General features: G+C 53.5%; 2 protein-coding genes across 2 annotated transcripts in view; one reads left to right on the top strand and one right to left on the bottom strand.

Moving 5' to 3' along the window:
* The first annotated feature begins 137 nt into the window (after nt 1-137).
* Nucleotides 138-23,232, top strand: TMEM43 (transmembrane protein 43). Its single transcript, XM_024763412.1, has 12 exons — nt 138-344; nt 11,324-11,473; nt 12,243-12,377; nt 12,961-13,055; nt 13,841-13,890; nt 14,146-14,215; nt 14,936-15,006; nt 15,997-16,118; nt 16,382-16,456; nt 16,946-17,047; nt 18,432-18,549; nt 21,283-23,232. The coding sequence occupies exons 1-12, from the start codon at nt 333-335 to the stop codon at nt 21,483-21,485; spliced, it is 1,203 nt and encodes a 400-aa protein (XP_024619180.1). The 5' UTR covers nt 138-332; the 3' UTR covers nt 21,486-23,232.
* A 973-nt stretch (nt 23,233-24,205) lies between these two features.
* XPC (XPC complex subunit, DNA damage recognition and repair factor) overlaps nt 24,206-26,412 on the bottom strand; it is a 36,462-nt gene continuing 34,255 nt past the window's right edge. Inside the window, exons 14-16 of the mRNA XM_024763411.1 lie at nt 26,190-26,283; nt 25,611-25,700; nt 24,206-24,852 (exon numbers count right to left, since the gene is read on the bottom strand). Coding sequence (XP_024619179.1) covers nt 24,643-24,852; nt 25,611-25,700; nt 26,190-26,283 — 394 coding nt within the window. The 3' untranslated portion in view covers nt 24,206-24,642. The remainder of the gene's footprint in view (nt 24,853-25,610; nt 25,701-26,189; nt 26,284-26,412) is intronic.

The following is a 26,412-nucleotide window of genomic DNA, read 5'->3' as shown; positions in this document are numbered from 1 at the left end:
CGCACGCAGCCCGGCCGCTCTCCCAGGCAATAGGAACTACATCTCCCAGAATTGCTTGCAGTGCGCAGGCGCATCAGTGAGGTAGGTAGGTTGCAACTTTTGGAGCGTGCACCCGACCCTGGACTACATTTCCCAGGAGGCGGCGCGGCGGGGCGAGCGAGACCCGAAAAGCTCGTGCCCGCGGGGCGGTAACTGTGGCGCGTCCGGGGCTCTGGGATTCGGCTGGTTGTTTACCGCTCTCCGGCAGGCGAGACGCCGCGGGACTCCGCGCTGCGGCCGTAAGCACCTCTCGGAGCTGAGCCGAGCGAGGCGGGCGGCGACCGGGCCGCGGCATGGCCGCGAACGTGAGTGTCTTCTGGTTCGCCGGCCACACCCAGGGCTCCCCGTCTCCCGGGCCCCTCTCCCCGCGGGCGCGCCGCGGCCCCCTGCCCGGTGAACCCCTCCCTCTCCCGTATCCGGGCCTTCTGGCAGCCGAGTCGTCTGTCCGTTTCTCCCAGCTCGGCCGGACTCCTTGGGGCGCGCGGTGGCGGGGACCGGGCGTCGGGACGTGTGGCTTCGGCTCCCCGCAGCTTCTCCTTTCGTTCCCAGTTCTCGCCTGGGCCCTCGGATTTCTACCATGTAAGGACCTTGAGGGCTGGACTGGGCCGCAGAGAAGGGGCCAGTCCACTGGGGCGGTGGCGAAGCCGATCCGCGACGCACTGTCCGGGCGGGCGGTGAGCTCCCCGCCCCAGGGGGGTATGTAAACCTTGGCTGTGATGTTGCAAAGGGGCGTGGGCTGGTTTGGGAGCGGAGGAGTTAGGACGACGGGGAGAAGGGGGCATTTCCCTGCGGCCGGGCCGTCTGCCTCCTAGCATGTATTTGGTTGCAGACGCTCTGGCCGAAGGTGGTGCCCCTGGAACGGCTGCTGGCTGCCTTTTCCTGCAGCCAGCCTTATTTCAGGAATCTTTCTATTTAAGCCCAACATTCATTCAACAAACAGAGGGGCACCTCCCGCCAGGGTGCAGGGCATGGGAGGAGCTGGTGATTCACACTCGCCTTCTCTCTGAAAGTGTGTGTGGAGCCAGCTCGCAGCCCTGCCAGCCCAGGCACTCCCTCCCTCCTGCTGTGGTGGAGTGTCCAGCCACTCTCCCCTGGTCTGTTACCTGCTCTTTTCAGGCCCCTCCTCTGTCCCCAAGCGCCCTCTCTGCCTCCCACACCCCCTGAGAAGCCAGGGCTGTGTCTCCCACAGCCTGGATTAGAGTTGTCTGGGAGGCCGAGAAACCTTAAATGGCGCACCTAGAGGTGGTCCGTGAGACGCAGGGTCAGCTGCCGGGAGAGACCCAAGCTGGCAGGACACGGGCCTGCCCCCATACCGCCACCACCATATCTTACAGATGGGGAACTTCCCCGGCAGGGGAAGGCACTTGCCCAGGGTCTCACAGCCAGTTTGGCAGGTCGTGGGAAGGTGTGGGGCAGGTTTTGGAGTCAGGCTGACCTGGGGGAAAATGCAGATTCTTCTTCAGTAGCTGTGTGGCCTTAATCTGTGAAGTTTAAGGGAGACTGTATTTAGCATAGTGTCTGGGGCATAGTAGGTACTTAATACGTAAAAAAGAAAACAGTTTGTCTTCAGTCTTGGTGGGCAGAGACCTTGGATACATTGGGTCCTGAGCTTTGCCAAAGAATGTAGATGAATTAGGGTTCCCTCTGCTGCCAAACCTTTGTTGATTCACCCAGCAGTGGGGTGCACATTTACAGGGGCCACCAGACCCCGTGAGGAAGAAAGATCTGAAGATGATGGGGCGGAGCAAGGAGGTCACAGGATTATTAATCGCTGTAAAATCTGTCCAGTGATGGAGTTACTGTTACCATCGCCACTTTATAAATGAGTAAACAGGATCAGAGAGGTAGAGCAGCTTACTCAGTGTTACACAGCAAGTGATTTTCAGGGCCTGTATGTCGACCCTTGTTCCTACCGCTCACTGCTCATTGATTCGAAGCCTGGAGTAGGGGAGTGGGCAGGGAGGAAATCTCCATGAACATCCATGTTTACTGGGCATTTGGTCCAGAATGTGGGCTGGGTGTGTCAAGCCACTCTGCACGCTCGCCAGCCTGAGGGGCACCTTCTTCTCCTAAGGCCATCTTTGAGCCCCTTATCTTGATGTTGGCTCCTAGCTGTGTGCTGAGGGGAGTCCCAGGAGGAAGCCAGGTCTTCCAGCCATCGACTTGGGGACTGCACTGGCTGTAGCGGGACTGGCTTCTTTTCCTGTCTTGCCTGCCTGCCTGCAGCGAGCTCCCAAGGAGTGAGGAACGCAGTCCAGAGCAGAGTGGTAGGAGAGTGGCCTCCAGTCTGCCCATATTTGAATCCTAAGTTCATCTCTTAGAGGCTGTGTGATCTGGACTGGTCGTATAACTGCTGAGCCTCTGTGTTCCTGCCTGCGAAATGGGGTCGTGATAGCGCCCATCTCCTTGGGCTTGTCCGTGTCTGGCCTGTGATAGACTGGGGTGTATCACACTGGATCTGTCCCTCTCACCCTCCCAGCTGGAAGGGGTCACTCCTTTAACACTGGATCTGCCCCTCTCACCAGGCACTCAGCAAGGCCTGGCACTGTTTGTCACCCTGACCCAATGGCCCTAAAGCCTCTCACCCCTACATTCTTACCCCTGTGAGGCCTGGCACTGCCCTGAGGAAACTCAGCCACTATTCGTTGAACTGAATTAGAAATATATCTCTAATAACCTGTTTGTAAAACAATTTGCTAATTTCTTAAAAAACATGCATCTTCCCTATGATCCATCAGTTCCACTCCTAGGTATGTACCTAATGCCCAGGGGAAATGAAAACACATGTTTTCTTGAAGACTGAAATTCAATTAACAGTCAAGTTAAGAGGAAAAAAAGTTAATTCTATTTGAGCCAAACAGGATTATAACCCAGGAGATAGACTCTCAGAAGCTCTTGAGAACTGTTCCACATGTTAGAAGTCAAAGGCACACACCGCAATGAGAAGCCCATGCACTGCAACGAAGAGTAGCCCCCGCTCGCCGCAACTAGAGAAAGCCCGCACGTCGCAATGAAGACCCATCGCAGCCAAAAACAAAAAAAGTCAACCTCCTCCCAAGGCTGTGTATACTGACTGAAGTCTCAAGTGCCATCCCCAGTCCACTCCACTTTCCACCCCCGTCATTTTATCCCATTATCCTGTAGTATGTTCTTCGTTGCGCTTATCATCATATAAACGTATCTTACATATTTAAAAAAAAAGTCAAAGGCACAGTCGTGTACATTTTCAAATCAAAGGATCAAACATCAAAATGACATACTGATATTTTCTATGAAGTTCATCAAAGACACGTTGTCCAGTAGGCACGTACAAAGGAGCAGTAAATCACCATGACTGCCTGCAGAGCTGGGAAAGAACGCTATTCTTTTGAGAAGTTGCATTGCTTGCATCAGAAGAAAGGGAAAAAAATAATCTTTACAGTCGAGCAGGCGCTCCTGTCTTTGAGAAGGTCTGGTCAGTGTAATGCAGATGCAGACTGCACGTTAGGGAGGGAGAGAAGAGGCCCGAATGCACACAGAATTTTAGGCTTAAATTTTCATGTCCTGCCTTAAAATATAAATTTCATTTCATCTTTTTCCCCCTTTTGATCATTAATCTTTTGGTAGAATACATTAGGTGATCAAATATTTGGTCCCTCGATGGGGTTGGTGGTTGCTTACCTGCCCTGCATCCTCTCCCTTGATGACAGATCTTAATAGCCTGGTTCTTTCTTTCCTTTTAGAGGGTTAGGCTAGTAAACTGCTTGGCAAGGACTGATGGTCAATTGTCCAATAGGACTTATGCCAGTTTTACCCTGCATATGCGTTGTGCATACCTATTATCTTACAGGTATGATCAATAGTGTCAAATTGTTAGACGTTGTTATTTTAGTTGGAGTTTTTTTTTTTGGCTGTGTTGGGTCTTCGTTGCTGCGCGCGGGCTTTCTCTAGTTGCGGCGAGTGGGGGCTACTCTTGGTTGCGGTGGGCGGGCTTCACATTGTGGTGGCTTCTCATTGCGGAGCACGGGCTCTAGGCGTGCGGGCTTCAGTAGTTGCAGCACACGGGCTCAGTTGGTGTGGCACGTGTGCCCTAGAGCGCAGGCTCAGCAGTTGTGGCGCATGGGCTTAGTTGCTCCGTGGCATGTGGGATTTTCCCAGACCAGGGATTGAACCTGTGTCCCCTGCATTGGCAGGCGGATTCTCAACCACTGTGCCACCAGGGGAGTCCCTGGAGTTTTGAATATACAAGAGGCACAAGAGATTATTACTCTGTAAATGAAATCAATAAAGCCAACGACAATAACAAAGTCACAAGCAGAGCTTTAAGCCATGAATCCACAGAGTTGAGCCATTTCCCTGAGATTTCACCTGGACTAGGAAGGGGATCCTTCAGTACGGAAATTGTACTTGGTATGTGAGCTGTTAAATGAGTTGTATTAGAGGACTCATCCTATATGGAAGCGCAACATTTAGCCTGGGTTATAGCACAAGCTTCTCCTTGCAAGGTGGTGTTAAAAACCAAGAGCTCTTCGATTTTGCAACATCACTTTCCCATGGTAGAAACTTCAGAATTGAGTAAATTAATCCTATAGAGTAAACAAAGAGGTGTATGCTGATGGGGAAGGAAACATTTTATACTTACACGTTTTCTAAGGCAGCTGTTACCTAACACTGCATGAGCTACAGAACTTAGGGATGTCTGTTGGGCTGCAGGGCTGCTTGCAGTCTCTTTGGCTGTTTGACCCATGGTGCCTGATAGATTTCTGAGCATATCTCTGTTTACATATATTCCTGCCCTAGGACTCAAGATTCCCAAAAGCCTTTGCCACCAGATATCTTGATATCCTGCTAACATGGATCTCTTGACTGTCATGGAGAGAGAAAGGAGGTTCATCTGCCCATTGTGTAGACAGTGGGGTAACATAATGCCCAACAAACAAAAAGCCTTTTGCCTGCCAGCTGTTAAGACATTTATGTGCCCGTCCTTGGGTAGGTGTGTCAATTCCAGTACCATAGAAGAAGATAAAACCTACGGATGCAAGTGTTCCCTCCCAGAGAGCTCTCATGAATAGCCGCATCGCTTGGAAGTTTTGCTAACACGGTATTAAACCATGGTCATTCTTGCAGGCTTTCCGAAAGCTGTCTGTATGGTATTTGACATGGGGGAGTTGTGGGCACAAGTTCCTTGTGTTTTTCTCTTCAAGACATTTGTAAGTTAAGTAAGAGATGGAGCTCGGGGTGGGGCGGGGCTGGGGTGTGGGTACTAGCGTAAGTTGTGTCTGGTCCCTAAGGACTGAGGGTAGTGTAGTGTCAGACAAGGCATGGACACATTAGTACATTAGAAAATTTGGACCTGAAAGGTTAGGCCAGAGGGAGGTTGATCTAAGTAAGTGGTAACATTGGGAACATCTGAAAAGTCAATGACAGGAGTTATGAGGGCCTGTGTCGGCCTTGTATTGTCTGAAGAGTTGGATGACAGATCCAGCGATCGGTTAAATTTGCCTCCAGTAGCTATACTCTGCAACAGCTGTACTAAGGAATTTTCCTTCCATCTTAAACCCTGGGGCAAAAGCATAGCTAGAAGTAAAACAGTAGCTGTCAGTTTTGACAAGACATTTGGTGAATAGTACAATTGAACTGGTAGGATGGGTCTTGCAGGCCTGGTCTGGACTCTTGGGGCAGCTGTCTGCTGCTGTTGTCCCCTCGTCCTGGCTTGGTGGTGCTCGTCTTAGTTGAAACAGGGTGTTAGAAACGGGTCGAAGTCCATTTAGGTGGAGGGGCCTTTTTAAAATGAGAGACGTGAATCCATGAATAAATGTCTTTCGGTTTGGCTGAGCATGGATTAGTTAACAATAACAGATAAGGTTCTTCCCCTTGTGGCTGCAAAGAATCATTTATTTGATGTCCTTTCCAATAAACAAAATCACTAGGTTATAATCCATGATCTGTAGGGTTTTCTGGGAGCTCGCTGTAAAAAGAGTTAGTTACTGATTGTTTTCTAAGTGCCTCAGTGAGACCCTGACAATAATGTAATGTTTCCCTTGAACCACCGTGGAGGCAGGTTTCCAAGAATACTGTTTTCCCCAGAAACCGTTTTCTCAGGCGCACAGTGAGTTAAAGGGGGTGCATGCTGGAGTGATGGCAGTTGTGCTCCAGACACTAGGTGTTTTTTTTTCAATCAGGTCTAAACCATATATCTGTGGTGGGGTCAGAATTCCCCTTTTTGTGGCCATATTTGTTTCTCTTCTTTAGTGGCAATTTCTTGAGCCTGTAGAAGGAAATCTTTTACTGGGTTAGCAGGGTTAACTGAGAGCAGTGGCCGTTCTGGAGGCTGGATAGGATGAGTGTTTAAAGCTGCCTCATGGGCGGGAGCGTCACCGAGCTGATTTCCTCTAGTTTACATACTGTCAGATTTGGAATGCCGGGCGTAGGTGAAAACTGAAAATTATCGAAAATTACGGTTTCAATCATTGTTAACCGTATCGGCAGTCGTATAACAACAACTCTGCAACCTGTTTTCCATTTTTTTATTAGGTTTTCCTGAAGAGCTTAAAAACCTCATTGTTTCCATAACGTTCCATAGTCGTGTGTCACTCCAGAGGCATGGTGACTGTCAGTATAAATATGTGTTAACTGGTCTTTAGCTAGCGTTAAGGCAGTTAATTCAGCTTGTGCTGACTTTGTTCCTGCTAAGTAAAAGTTTTCGATTATGTCTACTGTGGGCGTTACTGCACATCCAGCTCGGTAATGTCTGTGCTCTTCCCTTAAGTAGGACCATCTATAGATTAAATTAGGTCAGCATTACCGATATGGGCTTCCTGGAAGCAAGAAGATAATTGGTTAACAAAACGCAGTCATGGTTTTCTTCCTGTGGTGCTGGAAGCAGAGTTGCAGGGTTAAGGTTATTACATGGAACCAAGGTAGCGTAAAGCAACGATACTTCATAGGAAGCTAGCTGGCTTATAGAATAGTGCTGAGGGTGGTGAGAGTTTAGAAGAAACTCACCCGAGTGTGGGACATACATAGTTAAAGGAGACCCCATTACTATTTCTTCAGTGGCTTTATGTGAGAGCCGTGGCCGAAATAGCCCTCGTACAAGGAGGAGGTCCTTTTGCTACCGCGTCTAATTTAATTTGGGAGCATAACAGCAAGTCATCTACAAACATTTTTGTAAAAGCATCAGTTATTGTATAGGCATAACTGTGTATAAAGGACAAAAGACTTAAAAGCATGGTTAAAGACCTGATGACAGTGTAGTCATCAAGGAAATTTGGCTATTTCTGTGGCATACAACATTTTAAGATACTGTAAATCATGACTGACAACATACCAGGACATTTCAAATGTTAGGAACTTCATATAATTTCTAGAATGTTTATAGTAATATATTTAGCTGTATAATATAACCTAACAAGATTTATCATTACTCATTTGACAATGTTTCCCATGTAATTTAACATACCAAATGAGCCTAATTCGTTTAAATATTTCTCTTTGAGCTGTTTAGGGGCCTTCTGAAGTTTCCCAAAGGTAGCTGGAGGCCAAAAGAACATTTAGAATTTGATTTGAGGAAGTTTGTGAACGATATCAAGAGGTTTTAAATGTTTGGCTAAGTAGAATCATAAGTCACTGTGAAACAATATTTATTCACTTAACCAAAGTGCTAGTAAAAGATTTCAAAAGCAAATACAGAAAGTTACAGAAGATTACTTAAGAGGTAAAGAAATTTTACAGTCTGTTATCAAAAGCAGATCAATATTTCAAGAGAACTTTGTCCTCTTAACAGAAAAAAACAAACTCTAGTTTTCACCATTTCACCTTTAATATTAAATTTCATTCATTTAATTAAAATCAGTCTGATCTTAGTAAGTCCTGGTCATGCATAAAACTTTTCTCAGGGTTCCCTTTTAAAAATTAATTTTTAGAAATGTATGCCACTTTATAGTTGTCTTCCAACAAAGCACAGAATATGTTTACTAATAGTCTCAAACATGTTTAATCTCTCTATAATAAGAGATCAAAGTAGGTAAACATAGACTTCTTTAGCAATTAATGTTTCAGTATTTCTTATTAAGAAAATGATCTAGACATTCAGTGAATTCCGTCATTTGACTTAATTTAGCAGAACGCTGAAGTTTCAAGTCACCAAAAATCTGGAGAAACTGTTTTTAGGCAGACATACCATAAAACAAAATTATTCTTAAAGAGTTCACCCCAAAACTTATTTATTACTTATGAAAATATTATCATACCAAGTTAATTTTCTTGTTGACAAATTTTAGAACAGAGATAACATGAGCTTATTAACTTTCAGTAAACCTAGGTACAGTTAAAGCATTACACTTAACGTTTGACTCTAAACACGTGTCTATTAATTAAGCCATCAATTCTGACTCATTTTCATTCATTAAAGATTAAGCCTAGATTATGTGATCCTTTAAAAATTCGGGCTAGTGTAATTACATTTAGAAATATTTGATTTGTATGCGTTTACTTTTAAGTCAATTAAGTAAACCTCTTTTACCAATTAATGTTGATAATACCATTTGGAGTTAGAGACGGATCATACATACATGCAGACATGCACATATCCAGCCAGACACGGACAGAAGTCTCCTGGTTTTCCTGCTTGAGTTTCACAACGGCCTCCTCTTTGCACACGCTGTGCGCCCCCCACCCCCGCGCCCCCCGTTTTTTTCCCCAGTTTTAGAGTCTATTAAGCCAAGGTTGTAGACTCAGGCGATGTGGGCTGTGTTTACATTTCAGGGACATGATAAGAGTTGTAATTTCAGGCTTTCTCCTAGGAATACTTTTGTTCTCTCAGGGTCAGAGTTTTGAAAAGATGTTTTATCAAGCCAGCTTTCTCTACAGTGTTGGAATGTTAGAAGGGCTCCATCCTGGCCATTTAAGAGTTAAGATAAGTGTTTGCAAAAGCAGCGGTTCTTCATGAAGCCAGCCAGAGTGGCTGCCCATCAAGGGGGCTGTTTGGCCTTTGAGCACGGTTTCCCATTATTAATTTGGCAGCCCAATTCAGATAGGATCTGAACAACTTTCTGAGGGCGGTGTGATGGATCGAATGTGTGTCTGTCTCCCTAAGGGCTTCCCCTTGGGTCAGCTTGACTCTCACGCGTCTTGGCTTCTCCCTCCGACAGTCTAAAACCACCGTGGATGCTCAGAGCGCAGGGTGATCAGCCTTTATGATGCGCACCTGGCGAGCAGAACTTCCTCAGTGGTTGTGGTGGGACTCCCTGTGCGACCGATGCATGTTAAGAGACTTGATCCTCAGACACTTCCCCCAGGTTCTCGGTCGCCTGAGAACGGCTGGTGGCTGGAAGGAGCAAGTGTCCCTTTACTTCGGAGCTGAACATGCTCAGTCTCTCATTTCACTAGCAGTTTGTTCAGACCGTATATACATAATCTTTCCAATTTAAGTCAGTTTTTAAAAGAGACCAGTGAACCCCGTTCACTCCAAAGCTCCTCCGAGGTCCCTGCCTAGGATATGTTTCAGTACCCCCTTAGGACTCCAAGTCCCAAGAAAAACAGCTCAAGTAAAACTCAGGATGTCATTTAAAGCAGTGCTGTCTGGGTACCAGGAGAACCCACCAAAGTGCCTGAGGAATACGGAGGAGTGGGGCTCCAAGGGCCTGTGCTGGTACCAAGCACCCGTTTGGGGTGGACTCCAGGTGTCCTCTGCTGTCTGTCTCTGATATCCCGCCACCTACGCCAAGCAAATGTCCACGAAAATTCAACTAACAATCAAGTGACAAAGAAAAAAGGGCATTTTATTTGAGCCAAACAGGATTATGACCCAGGACTTCTGAGACCCAGACTCTCAGAAGCTCTGAGAACTGTTTCGCCTGCTAGAGGTCGAAGGCATAGTCATGTACATTTTTGGGACAAAGGATCGTAAATGAAAATGACATACTGATCTACATAAAGTTCACCAAGGATACATAGTCCAAGTAGGTACGTTTACAAAGCGAGCAGCAAGTCATCATGACCCCCTGCAGGGCTGGGAAAGTACGCTGTTGTTTTGAGAAGTTGCATTGCTAGCATCAGAAGAAAGGGGAAAAATGGGCTTTACGGTCGAGCAGGCGTTCCTGTCTTTGAGAAGGTCTGGTCAGTGTAATGCAGATGCAGACTGCACGTTAGGGAGGGAGAGAAGAGGCCCGAATGCACACAGAATTTTATGTTTAAATGTTCGTGTCCTGCCTTAAAATATAAACGTTATTTCACCAACTTGTACGTGAGTGTTCACAGAAGCGTTCATAATAGCTAGGAACTGGAAACAACCAGGGATCCATCTACTGGTGAGGGAATCAACAGAAGTGATATGCTCGTGGGTAGAATTCTACTTGGCCATAAAAAGAAACAAATTACTGATACCGTGACATAGATGACCCTCAAAAGCGTTACGCTGAGTTAAAGAATCTGGACAGAAGGAGTTGATGCTGTGTGGTGATTCCATTCATACCAGGTTCTAGAAGATGCAAAACTAATCCGTAGTGATATGGATTCAAATCGTTGTTACCTCTGGGCGGTGGGGAGAGGGAGTAGTGTCAGGAAAGGGGCACAAGGAGCCTTCTGGGTGATAGACATGTTCTGTGTCTTGACACACGGGGTATGCACTTGTCAAAACCAAACACTTGGTATGTGCATTTTTTTTTTTTCTTTGCGGTACACGGGCCTCTCACTGCCGTGGCCTCTCCCGTTGCGGAGCGCAGGATCCGGACCCACAGGCTCCGCGGCCATGGCTCACGGGCCCAGCCGCTCCGCGGCATGTGGGATCTTCCCGCACCGGGGCATGAGCCCATGTCCCCTGCATCGGCAGGCGGACTCTCAACCTCTGTGCCACCAGGGAAGCCTGGTTTGTGTATTTTTAACATGTAGAATTAAAACTCAATAAAAACAGTATAAATAGGACTTCCTGGTGGCCCAGTGGTTAAGAATCTACCTGCCAGTGTAGGGGACATGGGTTCGAGCCCTGGTCCAGGAAGATCCCACATGCCGTGGAGCAACTAAGCCGGCGCGCCACAACTAGTGAGCCTGTGCTCTACAGCCCGCAAGCCACAACTACTGAAGCCCGCGCGCCTAGAGCCCGTGCTCCGCAACAAGAGAAGCCACCGCAATGAGAAGCCCGCGCACCGCAACAAAGAGTAGCCCCCGCTCGCCGCAACTAGAGAAAGCCCGTGCAGAGAAGCGAAGACCCAACGCAGCCAAAAAAAAAGTATAAATAAATAGCAAAATTCAATTTATTTTTTGAAAACCAATTTTCTTTCTTTTTTTTTTTTATGTCTTTTTTCAGTATTCCAGTACGAGTGACAGGAAAGAACATGTCAGAATTACAACCAAGTCCCAGCCAGGCTTCCTGGAGCGGCTGAGTGAGACCTCGGGTGGAATGTTTGTGGGGCTCATGACCTTTCTGCTCTCCTTCTACTTAATTTTTACCAATGAGGTACGATGTTCGGGGTCCCTCTGTGCAGATTGAGGGTCCCTGCAGTATCAGGGAGCAAAGACTGTGAATTCGGAGGCTGGATATGGTAATAAGGGTCTAGATTTTATGGGGGCAGGAGCTGAATTAATCAGAGTTCTTTCTTTTGTGACCCACCTCACGACTGATGTAAGCAGGAGGAGGAATGGATCTGTTCACACACCTGCAATCCTGGGTAGCATCAGTTTCAGGCATGGTTGCATCCAGGCGTTCATGCTGGGTCACTAGGAATCTCCATTTCTCCATCTCTTGCCCATTTTTCTCTGTTGTGGATGTTTCTTTGGCAGGCTCTTCCTTTGTGGTGGCAAAGGTGGCCCCGTAACTCCAGGGTCACATCCAAGCAGCTTAGCAACCCCAGGGAAAAGAGGAACCATCTCTTTCTAAATCTGTTTAGCAAAAGTCGCAGGGAGATCCCTCAGTGGCCTCAGTCCTCTCTCTGAACCGCTGCCTGTGGCCAGTGGACACAGGATGTGATTGCCGAGGCCTGGGTCACGTGATTTGAACAGGTGTGCGATCGCCCCAAGTGAAGCAGGAGGGAAGGGGCAGAGAAGGCAGAGGAAGATGGGGGAGGGGTGCAGGACAGAAGAAGTAGCAGCTCTTCCTGGCACGGGCGGTGCTGAGATGGGTGCCGGGTGGCCTTCCTGGGAGAGCGCACGTCCTGGGTTCCTCTTGCCCAAGACAGAGGGCACAGCTGTGTCCAGTGGTTGAAATCCTCACTCCCCGCTGTGCACAGGGCCGCACAGTGAAGATGGCGACCTTGCTGGCTGAGGGACTCTCGCTGGTGGTGACCCCCGACAGCATCCACAGTGTGGCTCCGGAGAACGAGGGGAGGCTGGTGCACATCCCTGGGGCCCTGCGGACGTCTAAGGTAGGCTTGGCGGTGGTTGCTGACCCGCGGAGGCCGGGACACATCGCAGGATATTGTCTGATGGAGGATTTGAAAGCGTGGGCCTTGGAGACGGGGACACTTGGTGTGACTCCTGCTGTATCTCTCAGCAGCCATGTGGACCCATCTTTCCTGAGTCTCAGTGTCTTCCTCTGTCAGATGGGGAGAATAATTGTAACAGACCAGGGCCCGGTTCTGAAGATTGGGTGGGATTCAGTAGCTACCCTCCCGGCACAGACTCTGGCCCGAAGCAAGAGCCTCACGAAGAGGCGCTTTAACAGTGATGATGGATTTGTGTGTCTGGTGCCAGGTCTTCTGTCTGAACACCCGACACGCTGCGTGGGTACCGCGCACTTGGGCCGAGCAGCCTGAGCCGTGCACGCGGCTCGTGTCACAGGCTTGCAGGTTCAGCACTCGGGACGGGCAGCTTCCCTCGTCTCCCCATGCGAGCAGCCGCGGAGTCCTCTGTGCTCTTCTGCCCTCTGGACCTGTATCTCCTCCAGCCCAGCTTCCCCCGAGCTGGGCATTCTTGTCCTTTATTTTTCTTGTTTGATTCTATCTGAAGCTCTTGTCTGATCCAAACTACGGGGTCTACCTCCCGGCTGTGAAGCTGCGGCGGCACGTGGAGATGTACCAATGGGTGGAAACGGAGGAGTCCAGGTGAGGGGCCAGCGGGTGAAGAGTTGGCTGGGGCTGAAGGAGGCGTGGGGATTAGGGTGACGTGCAGGTGGCACTCACCTTGACACTTCTGAAATTTGCAGTATAAAATATTCCTATCAGAGAAATGTCGAGGTATCCCCCAGTTATTGGCTGATGGTCTTGTTTGGAGGTGGCAGGAATCTCCTGCAGAGGGGCTAGGAGGAGTAAGTGGGCTTGGTTAGCTCCCTTCCGGGGAAGTTGTCTAGGGCTGCCTCAGCTTAGGCTCAGACGGACCTGTGCCAAGTTGTGTCCCATCTTCTCTTCCATGGTGTGCGGGGCGGTGGGGGGCGGGGGGGTTCCTGGGTCATGTGCTGTCGGATCTAACAGGAGCCCCAGGCAGGCTCTCATCGACCACACGTACTAAGACTGAGGGTGGAGAGGGGACTCGGGGAGCCCAGGTGGCTCAGTCTGGGGCAGGGCAGCCTCAGGGGCCTCCACAGGGCTGTTGCAGAGCAGAGGGTGCAGGCAGACCGCTGAGCCCACGGGGCAGGGCTGGGACACAAGCTAGGGGAGGCGGGTTTCAGCTCAGGATGAGAAAGCTCTTTTCTCTAGTGAGCGCCTTTGAGGCCTGGAGCTGGCTGTTTGCCAGGGAGTACCCTGTTTCTGGGCTGGTGTGGACCAAGCCTGCTCCATCTGGGGAGTCTGACCTGGGAGCCCCGAGGTTGCTTCCAGCCGGAGATGCTTAGAGATGGGGATGCCTCGGGAGTGATGGGCTGACTCTGGTGCTGCCTGTGCTTTCCCTGCAGGGAATACACCGAGGACGGGCAGGTGAAGACAGAGAGGAGGTACTCCTACAGTGAGTACCGGGCCCCGGGCCTGCGGGCGGACAGAGCACCTCCCTGCACACCTGTGGGCTCTGTCCTCACCAAGCATCAGGCTTCTTGGGTGCTGGTCCTCAGAGCCCTGCTCTCCCATCCATCCAGCGAGGCTCCAGTAGCCGCCCCTTTGGCTCCCGAGTGGTCGCAGGCTTGGATAAGAGGATGTGCGGCCAGTGGGCCTCAAACCTGAGGTTTACCGTGGTTTCTGCATTTTTTCCCTCTGCCTGAAACAGACACTGAATGGAGATCGGAAATCGTCAACAGCAGAAACTTTGACCGAGAGATTGGCCACAAAAACCCCAGGTGAGAGCCAGGTCCTCAGGCCTGAGCGTAGCCTTGTCAGCCACTAGCAGGTGCCCAGCCTCAGCCTCCTCAACTGAGTAATGGAATTGAGTTGCTTCTGTCTCGTGAGCTGATGAAAATGTGGGACAGGTTTCCGAGGCCAGGTCCTGTGCTGGGCACCAGGAACAGAGGTGAGACCTGACACCCCTGGCCCCAGGTGACCTCCCCTCAAACAGGTCACGGGTGTAAGGCCGGACTGAGTGCCTGGAGGGGTCACCAGCGGTTGGCGTGGGTGGGAGGACAGTCAGCAGGGGCTTTCAGGAGGCAGCAGCGTTTGTCCCGGCCCTGCTCGGGGCAGGATGGGGGTGGCGAGACAGGCGTGACACTGGGCTGGGCCAGGGAGGGCCTTGAATGTGCACCGTACGGTTTGGGTGTTAGCCCGGCTGGGAAGGGTCAGGAGGGTGTGAAGTCCGTGGAAGGGCCATCTGAAGGCTGGGGGACGGGATGGGACATGCTGGTAGGGGTCCAGGCAAGAGGGTAGGAAGCTCTGGGGGACAGGAGGCCGGAGGGGCCTGCTCCTCCCGGGCAGAGGCTGAGGCAGGGGGGGAAAGACCAGACTGTGGGGCTGGGCTGGACATGCAGGAGCCCTCTGGGTTGGGACCCTGCTCAGCACAACCCACAGGGACCCAAGCAGCACCTGCCCAGCACCCTCCTTCACCAGAAGCTCCCCCTCTCCCACAGTGCGATGGCCGTGGAGTCGTTCACCGCAACAGCCCCCTTCGTCCAAATCGGCAGGTTTTTCCTCTCGGCGGGTGAGTCTCAGGCCCCTTTAGATGAGCCAGCATCGACCCGGGGCCCTGCACTTTCACCTGGCCGCCTCCCAGGAGCCAGGGCCCTAGCACTCAGCCCTCAGATGCTTAAAGGGGTCCCCTGCTGTCCTGGGCATGGGGTCAGCCGGAGCTTTTCCAGCATCGTACTCTGGGCCGAGGCCAGAGGGCAGGTGTGTCCCCAGGAGGTGGGGAACCATGTAGAAGCCCCCCTGAAACCCACACCGGGGAGCAGCTGCTAGGTGCTGCGTCCTCATTGGGCTGACGAGGCAGAGCTGAGAGCCCTTGCTTGGCAGCCCTGGAGCCGGCAGCGCAGAGAAGGCCCCAGGACTCCACTTCTGAGCCCCACTGGCACCCAGCCCTGTGCCCGGGGTCGTCCGGTTCATCACAGGCCCCGAAGGGACTCTAAAGAGAGGCTTGCAAGGGACAGGGTGGCACCACTGGCCGCAGAAACTCCTGGGGCTCTGTCCCTGGGTCTCAGTCCCTGGGCCTGACCCAGGAAGGAGGGAGAGAAGACACTTAGGTGGCAGATAGCCAGGGGGACGGGGGAGAGACTGCGTGAGCCAGGGCCTGGCTTGTCTGCTGTCTGCTCTGGCGCTCAGCTGGTGCCAGCCATGCCAGCCAGCCCCAGCCTCGTGCTGTTGCTGCAGCAGGGAAGCCAGGCCTGGACACAGATGACCAGACCCAAGGTGGAGTGGCTGCCAGGCTAAGGCCCTTGCAGAGCTGATGGGGAAGAGGGGACAGGGAAGGCTTCCTGGAGGAGCTGAAGACTGAAGGGGGCTGGCATTGCGGAAGAATGGAGTCGGAGGGGGACTCCGGGTGGGAGACGGCGTGTGTGGGGTCCCCAGGGGGCGAGCCAGGAGGTGGCTGCATGGCTGGGCTCGTGAGGGTGCTTGGAAAGGCCGTCAGGCTGAGGGTCTGCAGCCAGGAGCTGCAGTGGGCTCAGCACTGTTTCTAACTGCCTGCCTCTCTCAGGCCTCATCGACAAAGTGGACAACTTTAAGCCACTGAGTCTGTCCAAGCTGGAGGACCCACACGTGGACATCATTCGCCGGGGGGACTATTTCTACCACAGTGAAAACCCCAAGTACCCCGAGGTACCCAGCGGGCTTGGGCGCTCAGATGGCAGAGGTCAGGGCCCCAGAGTCCCGCCCCCGACAGCGCGTGGGACTCAGAGCGCAGGTTCAGACTCTGGTCCGGTTCCGGTGAATCACAGCTACACTCGGGCAGGGAAATTGGAGGGGAGAGGCTTTCCGGGAGATGGGGCCACCTGGGCAAGGGCAGAGGTCATGGGAGTGGGGCACGCCGTGGGCCCAGCTGACAGCTCCCGCCTCCCTCACTTGCTTCTCTTCCACCCCAGGTCGGAGACCTGCGCGTCTCGTTTTCCTACGCAGGGCTGAGCGGCGATGACCCCAACCTGGGCCCAGCTCACGTGGTAATCAGCTCCCCGGGCCGACTCAGGGGGGCCTTCCTGGGCGCAGATGCTGGGGCCCAAGCAAAGGCTGTGGGCGCCCCCCCACCCCCACCGTGTGCACACGTGCCCTGTGCACGTCCATGGGCCCCAGGCTGAGGGCGCGGTGCTGGGGGTCTCGCAGCTGGGCCCGATGAGGTTCTTTCAATCACGTGCAGTCCCTCTGCCCCCAACCCCGGCTTCTGCTCTGTAGAGACTCGGTCCCGCGTTCCTGACCCCGTCACCCCGGCCCCAGCCCCTGCTCAGCCCTAAAACACGCTTCTGCCCGGGGTCCTCCCTGGAGCTTCGGACGGAGCAGCAAAACGGGAGCCACCGTCCCCCGGGCCGACGTGGAGGCAGAGGCTCGTGGTGGCGTGGGTGTTCCCGCTCGCTGCCTCGTTGGCACACGGTGAGGAGGGGCGCTGGGCCCGCGGGTGGTTGCCCCGCAGCTCTAAGCCTGAATTCTCTGACCAGGTCACCGTGATTGCCCGGCAGCGGGGCGACCAGCTGGTCCCGTACTCCACCAAGTCCGGGGACACCTTGCTGCTTCTGCACCACGGGGACATCTCAGCAGAGGTGAGTGGCCACTGTGCACCGTGCTCTGCCCTCCAGTGGCATGTCACAGACTGCCACCACGGAGGCAGACCCAGCCCCGAGGCGAGAGAAAGCTGTAGAAGGGGCTAGGTCTCCCTGTGTGCGCAGCCCACGTCCCCGAAGTGGGGAGCAGTGGGCAGGGCCCCTGCAGCCTGGTGTGAGGGGCAGACGCTGAGCTCACAGACATGGAGACAGCAACCTCCTGTGCCAGTGGGCAGCAGGGGACGTTTTTGCTGAGTCCCAAGTGAAGAGAAGGGGCCAGCCAGTCGCGCTAGCAGGCCAGGGCCCTCCTTGTCGGGGCCAGGACGCCAGGTGGCCCTACCCAGGGAGGGGCGGGCAGAGGCCCGTGAAGGCTGTGTGAACTGGGGTGAAGGGGTTGAGCTACGTGGCCCCAGGACCAGGCGAGTGAGGGCGGGCACCTCCAGAGAGACCAGGGCACCCACCCCATCCGTAAAGTGGGGTCACGCCTCACCCAAGCCCCGAGGAGAAGGGGTGCAAAGATGTGCCGTTAGTTCAGTGCCTGCCTTAGAAGTTAGCCTGTCCTGTCCAGGCAGGGCAGCCTTCTCTGTAGCAGAAAGTGCGCTTGTATGTTGTTGACGAGCACAGTGTATCCGTGGAGAGCTGTTCTGAGCCTGCCCTCTCAACCCATAAGGGTTTGGAAGGTTAAGGTAGTGGGCAGGCGGCAGGGCTTAGCTGTGACCCTTTGACCCGCTTATTGGGCCTTCAGCTGTCGTCCCCTCCCTTCGGCCCCCAGTCCAGGAGGCGCTGGGCTGTGCCTTCTTCTTGAGCTTGGGACGAGGGTGTGGTCAGGCTGCGGCCCAGTAGCCAGTTACCAACCTCAAGGCAGGGCTGGCCCCTCCCAGCCTGGCGACTGTGAGTCACCCTTTCTCAGGCAGCTTTCAGGGCCCCAGGGAGTTTCTAGAATTAGGAGGCCCAGCCCAGGCCTCTGTCCCGGGGCTCCAGCCTCCCGCAGGTGGGGCCCCGGTCTCAGAGCTGCACCCCAGAGAGGAGTGCTGGGGCTCGTGGCTAGACGCCGCGTAAGGATAGATGACTTTTTTTTTTGTGAGGATAGATGACCCCTGGAAGGCGCTGCTGCGGCAGGAGGGTCAGGTTTATTCGGTGAGACGGTGGGCTGGTGGCTCTTGGAGGAGGCGGGCTGTGATCTGAGGGCCCAAGCCTGCCTGCTCTGTGCTGCCAGGTGGGCGAGGCACGTAGGCCTGGATAGTGCCCTTTCCTCCCTCTGGTCTGTCCAGAAACGCAGTGGCTCCTGGGTCAGCCCGGGCCCCTTGGCTCTGGCCCTGCCGACTGGGTAGGCTGGTGACCCCTGGAGCTGAGACGTGACGGCCTCTCCCCGCTTGTCCTCCAGGAGGTGTTTCGTCGGGAACAGAAGAGCAACTCCCTGAAGACGTGGGGCCTGCGGGCGGCCGGCTGGGTAGCCATGTTTGTGGGCCTCAACCTCATGACGCGGATCCTCTACACTCTGGGTAGGTGGGGAGAGACAGGGCCTCCTTGGCTTCTCCTACCGCCGCTCTCCCTTCCAGCCTGGTGGGGGGCACTCAGCCCATCCTGTGTCCCCAAGGCTTTGGGACGAGAGAGCAGGGGAAGCAGGATGTGGGTCAGGATGCTTCCAGCGTAAGACCGGGCGGATGCTGACCCCCGAGGCTGCGGGTTTCCCCGCTCCGTCCACCCGCCCATCCCCTCAGCCCTTCACCCCTTCACCCCTTCATCGCACAACCAAATAGCCGTGCTGAGGAGGCTGGCCGGCCCGTGCCAGGCCTGAACAGAGCTCTGGATTCCTTTCCTGGCCTGGCTTCGGTTTCCTCACACCTAATTTGCAGAGTTCTGTGAAATGTTTGGCAAATAGGAAACACTCAGGAACTGTCACGCTTCACCCCCACCCCAAATCCTGGGCTAGACTTGGCACGGCCGCTGGCAAGTCTGGAACGCAAGGGAGAGCGTGCCGGGCTGCCCAGGGCCTGGGGTTGGCCCGCTTGAGCCCCAGAGCTGCCCAAGCAGCCCAGCCTGGCTCAGGAGGACCAAGTGCCTGGGGTGACTGAGTGCTGGACCGTGGCCGCTCTCCGGGAGGATGGGGCTTCTCGGGGGACGCCCTGTCCAGTGAGATGGTTCTGTCCACCGTCTCTGGGCCCGGAAACACGTCCCCTGCTTACCCTCTCCAGCTGGGGAGAGTCTGGCTGTAGTAGACACAGACTGTCAGATCATTTTATAGCTGGGAAAACTGAGGTGAAGGGAAAGGAAGGCTGTTTCCCTTGGACAGCTGAACTGTGCTCAGAAAGGCAACCGTGTCTTGGGCACAGTCGCTAAGTCCATCGTGGCTGTGACCTTGGACAGGCTGTTTCCCTCTCAGAGCCCAGTTCCACCATCAAGTTTGTCTCATAGGGCCCTCCTTTGACTCTCCGACTGGTTCTCTCCACACTGGAAGGCTGATCCTCCAGAGTCAGAACAGACATGAGAGCACAGAGAGACAGTGCAGGGGAGGGACTCAGGAATCTGCAGCACAGGGCGCCCGTTCCCTCCTCCACTCCTGTGATGAGCACTTTCCGAGTGCCTGCTGTGCGGAGGACGCTGCTCCGGGCCCCAGAGGCCACGCAGCCAACAGTACGGACAGGGTCGCTGTCCTCTCTGGGCTTAGCACAGAGACTAAGACCTGAGGCTCTGCACTCAGTCTTGTTTTTTTTTTTTTTTTAATTTATTTTTGGCTGCATTGGGTCTTCGTTGCTGTGCACAGGCTTCTTCTAGTTGCTACAAGCGGGGGCTACTCTTCACTGCAATGCATGGGCTTCTCATTGCGGTGTTTTCTCTTGTTGCAGAGCACAGGCTCTAGGTGCACAGGCTTCAGTAGTTGTGGCACGCGAGCTCAGTAGTTGTGGCTCACGGACTCTAGAGCACAGGCTCAGTAGTTGTGGCGCACGGGCTTAGCTGCTCCGCGGCATGTGGGATCTTCCCAGACCAGGGTTCGAACCCTTGTCCCCTGCATTGGCAGGCGGATTCTTAACCGCTGCGCCACCAGGGAAGTCCCACTCAGACAGTCTTAAGTTTAAATCCTGGTTATGCCACCTTCTAGCTGTAAGTTTAACTCCCAGGCCTCAGTGATCTTGTGGGTGATCTGAGGTTAAGAGCAGTACTGGCCTATGCTGCAGAGCAACTAAGCCCGTGTGCCACAACTACTGAGCCTGCGCTCTAGAGCCCATGTGCCACAACTGCTGAGCCCGCGTGCCACAACTGTTGAAGCCTGTGTGCCTAGAGCCCGTGCTCCGCAACAAGAGCAGCCACCACAGTGAGAAGCCCGCGAAGCCCGCGCACTGCAACAAAGAGTAGCCCCCGCTCGCCGCAACTAGAGAAAGCCTGTGCGCAGCAACGAAGACCCAACGCAGCTAAAAATTAATTAATTAAAAAAAAAAAAGTTTAAAAAAAAAGATCAGTACCGGCCTTACAGGGTAGGCGTGGTGTGGTGCAACACATGGTCCCATGGTCAGTGCTCAAATGTGACGTGTGCTTGTGGGGGCCGAGTGGGGGCCCTGCCGTCGTGGCAGACAGCCAGGCCGGCCGTGCAGACCCAGCGGCACCAGGCCCCTGGCCCATGGGAACTGAGTGCAGATCCTCCCAGTGGATGATGGCTATGGACCGCCTGCCTGCAGAGGCCAGGAGGCCAAGGACGGCTAATTCCACAAGAGATGACGGATCCGAGACTGTATCACGTTGGGCGGTAGACTGCAGGGTCCTCAAGGTGGGCGGCTGGGGCCTGTTGAGTCCCCTCAGCCCCTCCATGGAGCTGGGTGCACAGGTAACTGGTAACGGCTTGGGTGACCGAATAGGTCCCTCCAGGAAGGGCTGAGGGGCCCAAATAAGCCCCCCAGGAGGCTTATTCAACTGACAGATGAAAGGGTTTTTTCTGTAACGCCCAGCCTGCTTTGTGAGGGGCGGCAGCCAGGTGCTTGCCGCCATCCCCGGAGAGTCTCCGTTCTGCCCTCAGCGCACGAGGTCTCAGAGCACGACCACGCGCCCTCCCTGGGGCTGGGACGGGCTGCAGTCAGGAGCAGGGCTCCTCCTCGTGTGACCGCCCAGCTCCCTCAGGCCACATGCCCCCACCACCACCTCCTCTTCCTCCCTACCTGGTCCAGAGACAGTGGCTGGCGGGGCGGGGAGAGCAGCAGAGCACGGGGGCCTGGGAAGCCTCACTACCTCTCTCTTCCCCACAGTGGACTGGTTCCCCATCTTCCGAGACCTGGTCAACATTGGCCTGAAGGCCTTTGCCTTATGCGTGGCCACCTCGCTGACCTTGCTGACCGTGGCCGCTGGCTGGCTTTTCCACCGGCCCCTGTGGGCGCTTGTCATCAGCTGCCTGGCCCTGGTGCCCATCATCATTGCTCGGACACGGGTACCGGCCAAAAAGCTGGAGTGAGCCGGGGCTCCGGCACCCACTGGACACTGCCTGTGCCTCGGGACCCAGGTCATCCCCTCCCCCAAACCCACGTCGGTCTTGGATTCCGCACGCGCCCCACTCAGGTGGCAGCCTTGGCAGTGTGCATGGGTGTCGGGTTGGCGTCCATCACTTAGCACTTCGCACCCCTTCTTGCCAGCGGGCAGCTTTGGTGGCAGGAGGTGGCTCCTGTCTGGCAGCGTGACACACGCTCTCCTGCTTGTTTCCTTTCCTTCTCTTGGGGCCGTGCGGCCACTTGCGTGTTTCACTTAGCTGATGTCTGCCGCGGTGGTGACACTCAGACCTGGGGACGGTGTGAGGCTCCACCATGAACACCGCTGTGCCCGCCTCCCAGGACAGGGCAGCAGGGGCACCACAAACCCACTCTGCGCATGGAGCTTGATTTGGTACTTAAGAGAACCGGGGGGTGTGGTGATGAGGAAGGTGGACGTTTGTTGGGCTTTGCACGCACATTACCATTTGGCAGAATCTTTGTGGCGTGTAGGACCCCCACAGGCCTGGTTGTTTCTTGCTACTTCATTTCTCTGCACACAGCTCCCCGACCTGCCCTAAGAGGGGGCAGTTTCAAGTCAGATCTAGAAAACAAACACCTCTGGAATGATGTACGTCTCAGACTGTTACAGAAAAAACCCTTTCATCTGTCAGTTGAAGGTAGTTCAGAGCACAAAAAGTTCAGTGGGGCTGTTACTTACCTGGTTGAGAAAGTTAACCTGTCGGTGTTCTGGGTCCCTGAGAAGCTTTTCAAAGCTTCAGGTGCTTTGAAACCAGTGTTAGCAAAAGGCTCGTTTTCCCTCTGGGAGGAGATGGGCGTCTCTATCCGGGAGAGAAAGGCATTTCCTTCCATCCTCTGGCATCAAAACCCAGATTTTCTTGAAGATGATTTTGAGTTTTTAGTCAGTTATCCTAAGTGGGCTCCTTCGTGGTGACACCCCACCCACCAACCAAAATCAGGCGTCAGAGGCTGCAGATTTGAAAGCTCTCTGGCCTGGCTCTGTTCATCACAGGTGTGCTTTTGACATTAGCATCTGGGTCTCAAGTGGCTGCCTCTGGGTGATTTATGTGTCCAGTGTCCACAGCTTTATTCCTAAATCAAATCTCCCCATGCTTATTTAATTCACAGTTTTAAGTTTCCCAACTCCTCTCAACACCCTTTGAAAGATCAAGCATGTTGTAACACTGATGTCTTAAAAGACTTGTGTGTCCTTTATCTTTTAACTATTTGGAAATTGTTGTGTTCTGCTGGGAGTAGCTGCTTTAGTGGAATCAGTATTTGGCAGCTGAATAGGGCTTAGAACTTCTGAAACTCAAGAGCTAGTAACATCTCTCGTTGTCCTGGGGCAGTCGTGGTATAAACAGGTTTTTCACGTTCAAAACAGCCCCAGCGATGAGTTATCTGGGTTTAAGGACTGAAATAGTGTTGTTCACTGTTGCTTGTTAAATGAACAGTTTCTTCGATCTCTCGACTCTTAAAGATGCTTTTGGAAAGCACAGTGACGAGATGATGGCTAAACACAAAACCCTTGATATTTGGTTTGTGTAATATTTTTCTGGCAGATTTTAAATTACTGCCAATTTCAAGTGTTCTTAAAGACCAAAATCATGTTAAGAAATATTTCAGGCCTTCGGGAAATCATGATGAAACTTGTATTATCTTTGTATTTTTGATAAAAATTCAAAATAAATTTCAAAACATCTTTTGATACAGGAACTTGCCATTATCCCTTTTTTTTTTTGCATTGTCTGAAATTTCTGTCTGAAAGAATTCAGCCATAGAATTTATTAAGAACCCTATGAATTTTTGGAACTTAGGTTCTAAATTGCTTTCAGTGGTTAAAATTGGTTTCAGTTTTTGAGAAGGCACCTCAGTATCTCTAGCACTTAGAAACCTGCTCTGGTTTGTGTGGACTTACGCGGCTCCCACCTTTGCCGGTCTTCAGATCGTTCTCAGAGGTGGGAGGGACCTGGCACAAAAGGCATCCCGCATCTGCCGCTGACGAGCTGTGTGACGCTAGGCGTGGCAGTGACCTGAGCCTCAGCTTCCTCATCTGTGACACGGGGACAGGGCCTCTCTATGGAGTGAGATAAAGCCCACGAGCGCCTGAAGAAGTGGGCAGCCGCGAAGTGTCCACCCTGCAATTTGAACTTCTTTCCCCTTGTTACAGGATTTGAAGCAGGTGAGTGGTAACTTTTCAAAACCTGAGGTTTCTCTCCATTTCCAAGATGCATGCTAGGAGCTGCCATCTGCCTGAAGAACTAGTTATTCCTGCAGAGACGGGGCAGTGCTCTTGACTCAACTCCCAGAAAACACGGTGCTCACTTCCAGGAGGGTGAGAGCCAGCTCTGGTGCACAGTGCCAGACCGGGCGGTTTCCATGGCAACCCCCATGTGTTTCACAACAGGAGCCTGCCTGCCAGTTCTTGCTGCATGAGTCACACCCCAAGTGTTTTGCTTGTTTCCCTTGGATAAAACTGACTCAAATTTTTAATGGCTCCTGTCAAAGATTAGATCATATATCCTGGATTAAACATAGAAATAAAAAAATTCCATGTGTGTAATGGTAAGTTCCCAGCCTGTGGGAAAACAAGATCTGATCTTTAATGTAGTCACGACCTGTATACAGTCACTGTCATCCAAGTGTTCTTATCTGATGTAAAATCTGAAAGAAAACGTAGTCACGTCTTTCTAGAGAAATGCTTTATTTTTTTCCTCAAAATGTTATAAAAGTTATTTCTCCTAAATATCTACAGTGCATAAGGCTTTATAAATGTATCCAGTAATGAGTAAAATCTCGTTTAACACTGATCCACTCTTCCTGACATTTCTCTAATTCTCATCGTTTGTCCTTTCCTTTCCTGACTTTAGCTCTTTGTTCTAGTCTTCTGCCACCACGAAGTGTTACCTGGGAATGTAGGTCCAGCCATGTCACCCTGAGACGGCCTGCACTGACCTGCTCTCCCCCCACAGCGTCAGGCGGCTTCAGGGACCTGACTGAGGGCAACGAGGGGCCTGCAGAGGAGGGGCCCGAGTCTGCAACAGCACGCGTGTCAGATGCAGGAGGGATCTATCCGGGAGCAAGGTCTGGGGCACGGCTGAGCCACCGAGGAGGTGACCACTCACATCACAGCTTCTCAAACGGGAACAGGTGGGAAGCTGCCTCCTTCTCCTCCCTCCTGCTCTTCCGGGGGCACTTCCGCTTCTCCTCTACCTCTCGGTTTTGGGGCCAGGAGGCTGCCAGGATCCTGGCCACTTCCGCTGGAGAGCTGGTCCCCTCCTCCTCGTCTGAAGAGAGTCCTCCTCCTGCGTCTGCGTGGGGAGCGGCTTCCTCACTCTGGGGGGGACAGTGGAGGAAGCCCCGTCAAGAGGCAGTGACGCCCCAGCAGTGCTGAGCCGTGACCCGGAGGACAGGGCTCAGCCCAGCAGGTCCTAGAGCGCTTGCTGTGCACACAGGGCTAGGGCCACAGAACTGCCCTTGGGGAGCTACGAGCAATCCAGGAGGTAACTGCGTTTTCTTCCTCGTTTCTAAACAGAACAAGTGCACGAATGCACAGCATCAGCGCTCAGTGCCCGCTGCTGCGAGGACGGGCTGGGGAGGGCAGGGGGAGCCGTGCGTGGGATCGCAGCTGCCCCCAGAGCGTGTCTGTGGGTCTCTGACCACTCCACGTGACTGTGTCCGGGGGGGCCTCTGTGCCCCCATGGGAGCCCGCAGGGGCTGTGAGAGGGGCCTGAATGAGCACCTGTGGGCCTGAGGGGTGGTCACAGCCCCAGGGGCAGCACAAGGCCAGGAGATGCAGACACCTGTCCCCCCGCCCCGAGTGGGCTCAGCACCAGATCCAACCCGTGGCAGGCACCCTCTCGTGCAGACAGGGCGGGGCTGGCAGAGCAGCCGAGGCCTGACTCCAGGACACCTTGGACACCTTTCTCAACGTGGACAGGACGCAGGGCCTGGGAGACACAGGTCTGTGGCACCGGAACAGAGCTGACTTGATCTTTGAGCAGAATCGGCCCCTGGTTCCCTAACTCCCCCCCGCTCCAAACCTGGCGTGTCCTCCAAGGACCACCCTGACCTGAGCCCCGTAGCGCCCTGACCTGAGCCCCGTAGCGAAGCCTCAGCCGCTCCCGGATGAGCAGCCCTTTGACCAGCAGCTTCCAGTTCCCCAGAGCCCGCTTCTCCCTTTTCTGCAAAAGCAAACAGAATGGAAAACACAGCACTGCCGTTTCAGGAACATAAAGATACAGGCAACGCTTCAGGTTAAAATAGTTTCTCAACCGTACCAGGTGTGGTTCATAAAGTGCTACACGTGAAAGGCACCAAAACCAAAAACCTCTTAATTGTTACCAACTCTAAAGTGTTTAGTGGAGGAGGGGGTCCGGGACCTGGACCACGGGCAGCTCCCTTTAACAGAGGTGGGTGTCGGCAGCAGGGGTAGCGGGCCCCGGAGCCCGCATCCAGGCAGACAGTGGACAGAGACAGGGTTCTGAGGGGCAGGCAGGTCGTTGCTCAGTGCTGCCTCCCAGGAGGGTAGAGCCAGAAAGAGGGCTGAACCCGGGCTCTCCCCTTCTCTTACGCGTGGAGGGAGGGAGGCTGGAGGGAACAGCAGCCCCACTGTGTGTGCTTCCCCACCTCTCTGCTTCCCCGTCCTGGCCCCCCCGGCCCTGCCTGCTCACCTCCTTCTCCTTCTTCTCAATGAGCGCCTGCTCGTCCTCCCAGGCGGCCAGGAGCACATCTTTGTATTCCTCACAGACTATGTAGCCATCGGTTCTGGGGGGATCAACACAGATGGTCTCTCTCGAGTCTGGGCCTGCTCTGGCCTCTCCACTCCCCTCCGTGGGGGACAGTGGGCTGCCCCTGAGCACCTGGGGCCCTGAAGTACTTCCAGGGTCAGCAGTC

The sequence above is a fragment of the Neophocaena asiaeorientalis genome, unplaced genomic scaffold (assembly GCF_003031525.2).
Source record: "Neophocaena asiaeorientalis asiaeorientalis breed wild unplaced genomic scaffold, Neophocaena_asiaeorientalis_V1.1 scaffold433, whole genome shotgun sequence".
In the NCBI taxonomy this organism is placed as follows: Eukaryota; Metazoa; Chordata; class Mammalia; order Artiodactyla; family Phocoenidae; genus Neophocaena; species Neophocaena asiaeorientalis.
Note: the sequence above shows the minus strand (reverse complement) of the source record. Positions and strands in the feature narration are given on the sequence as shown.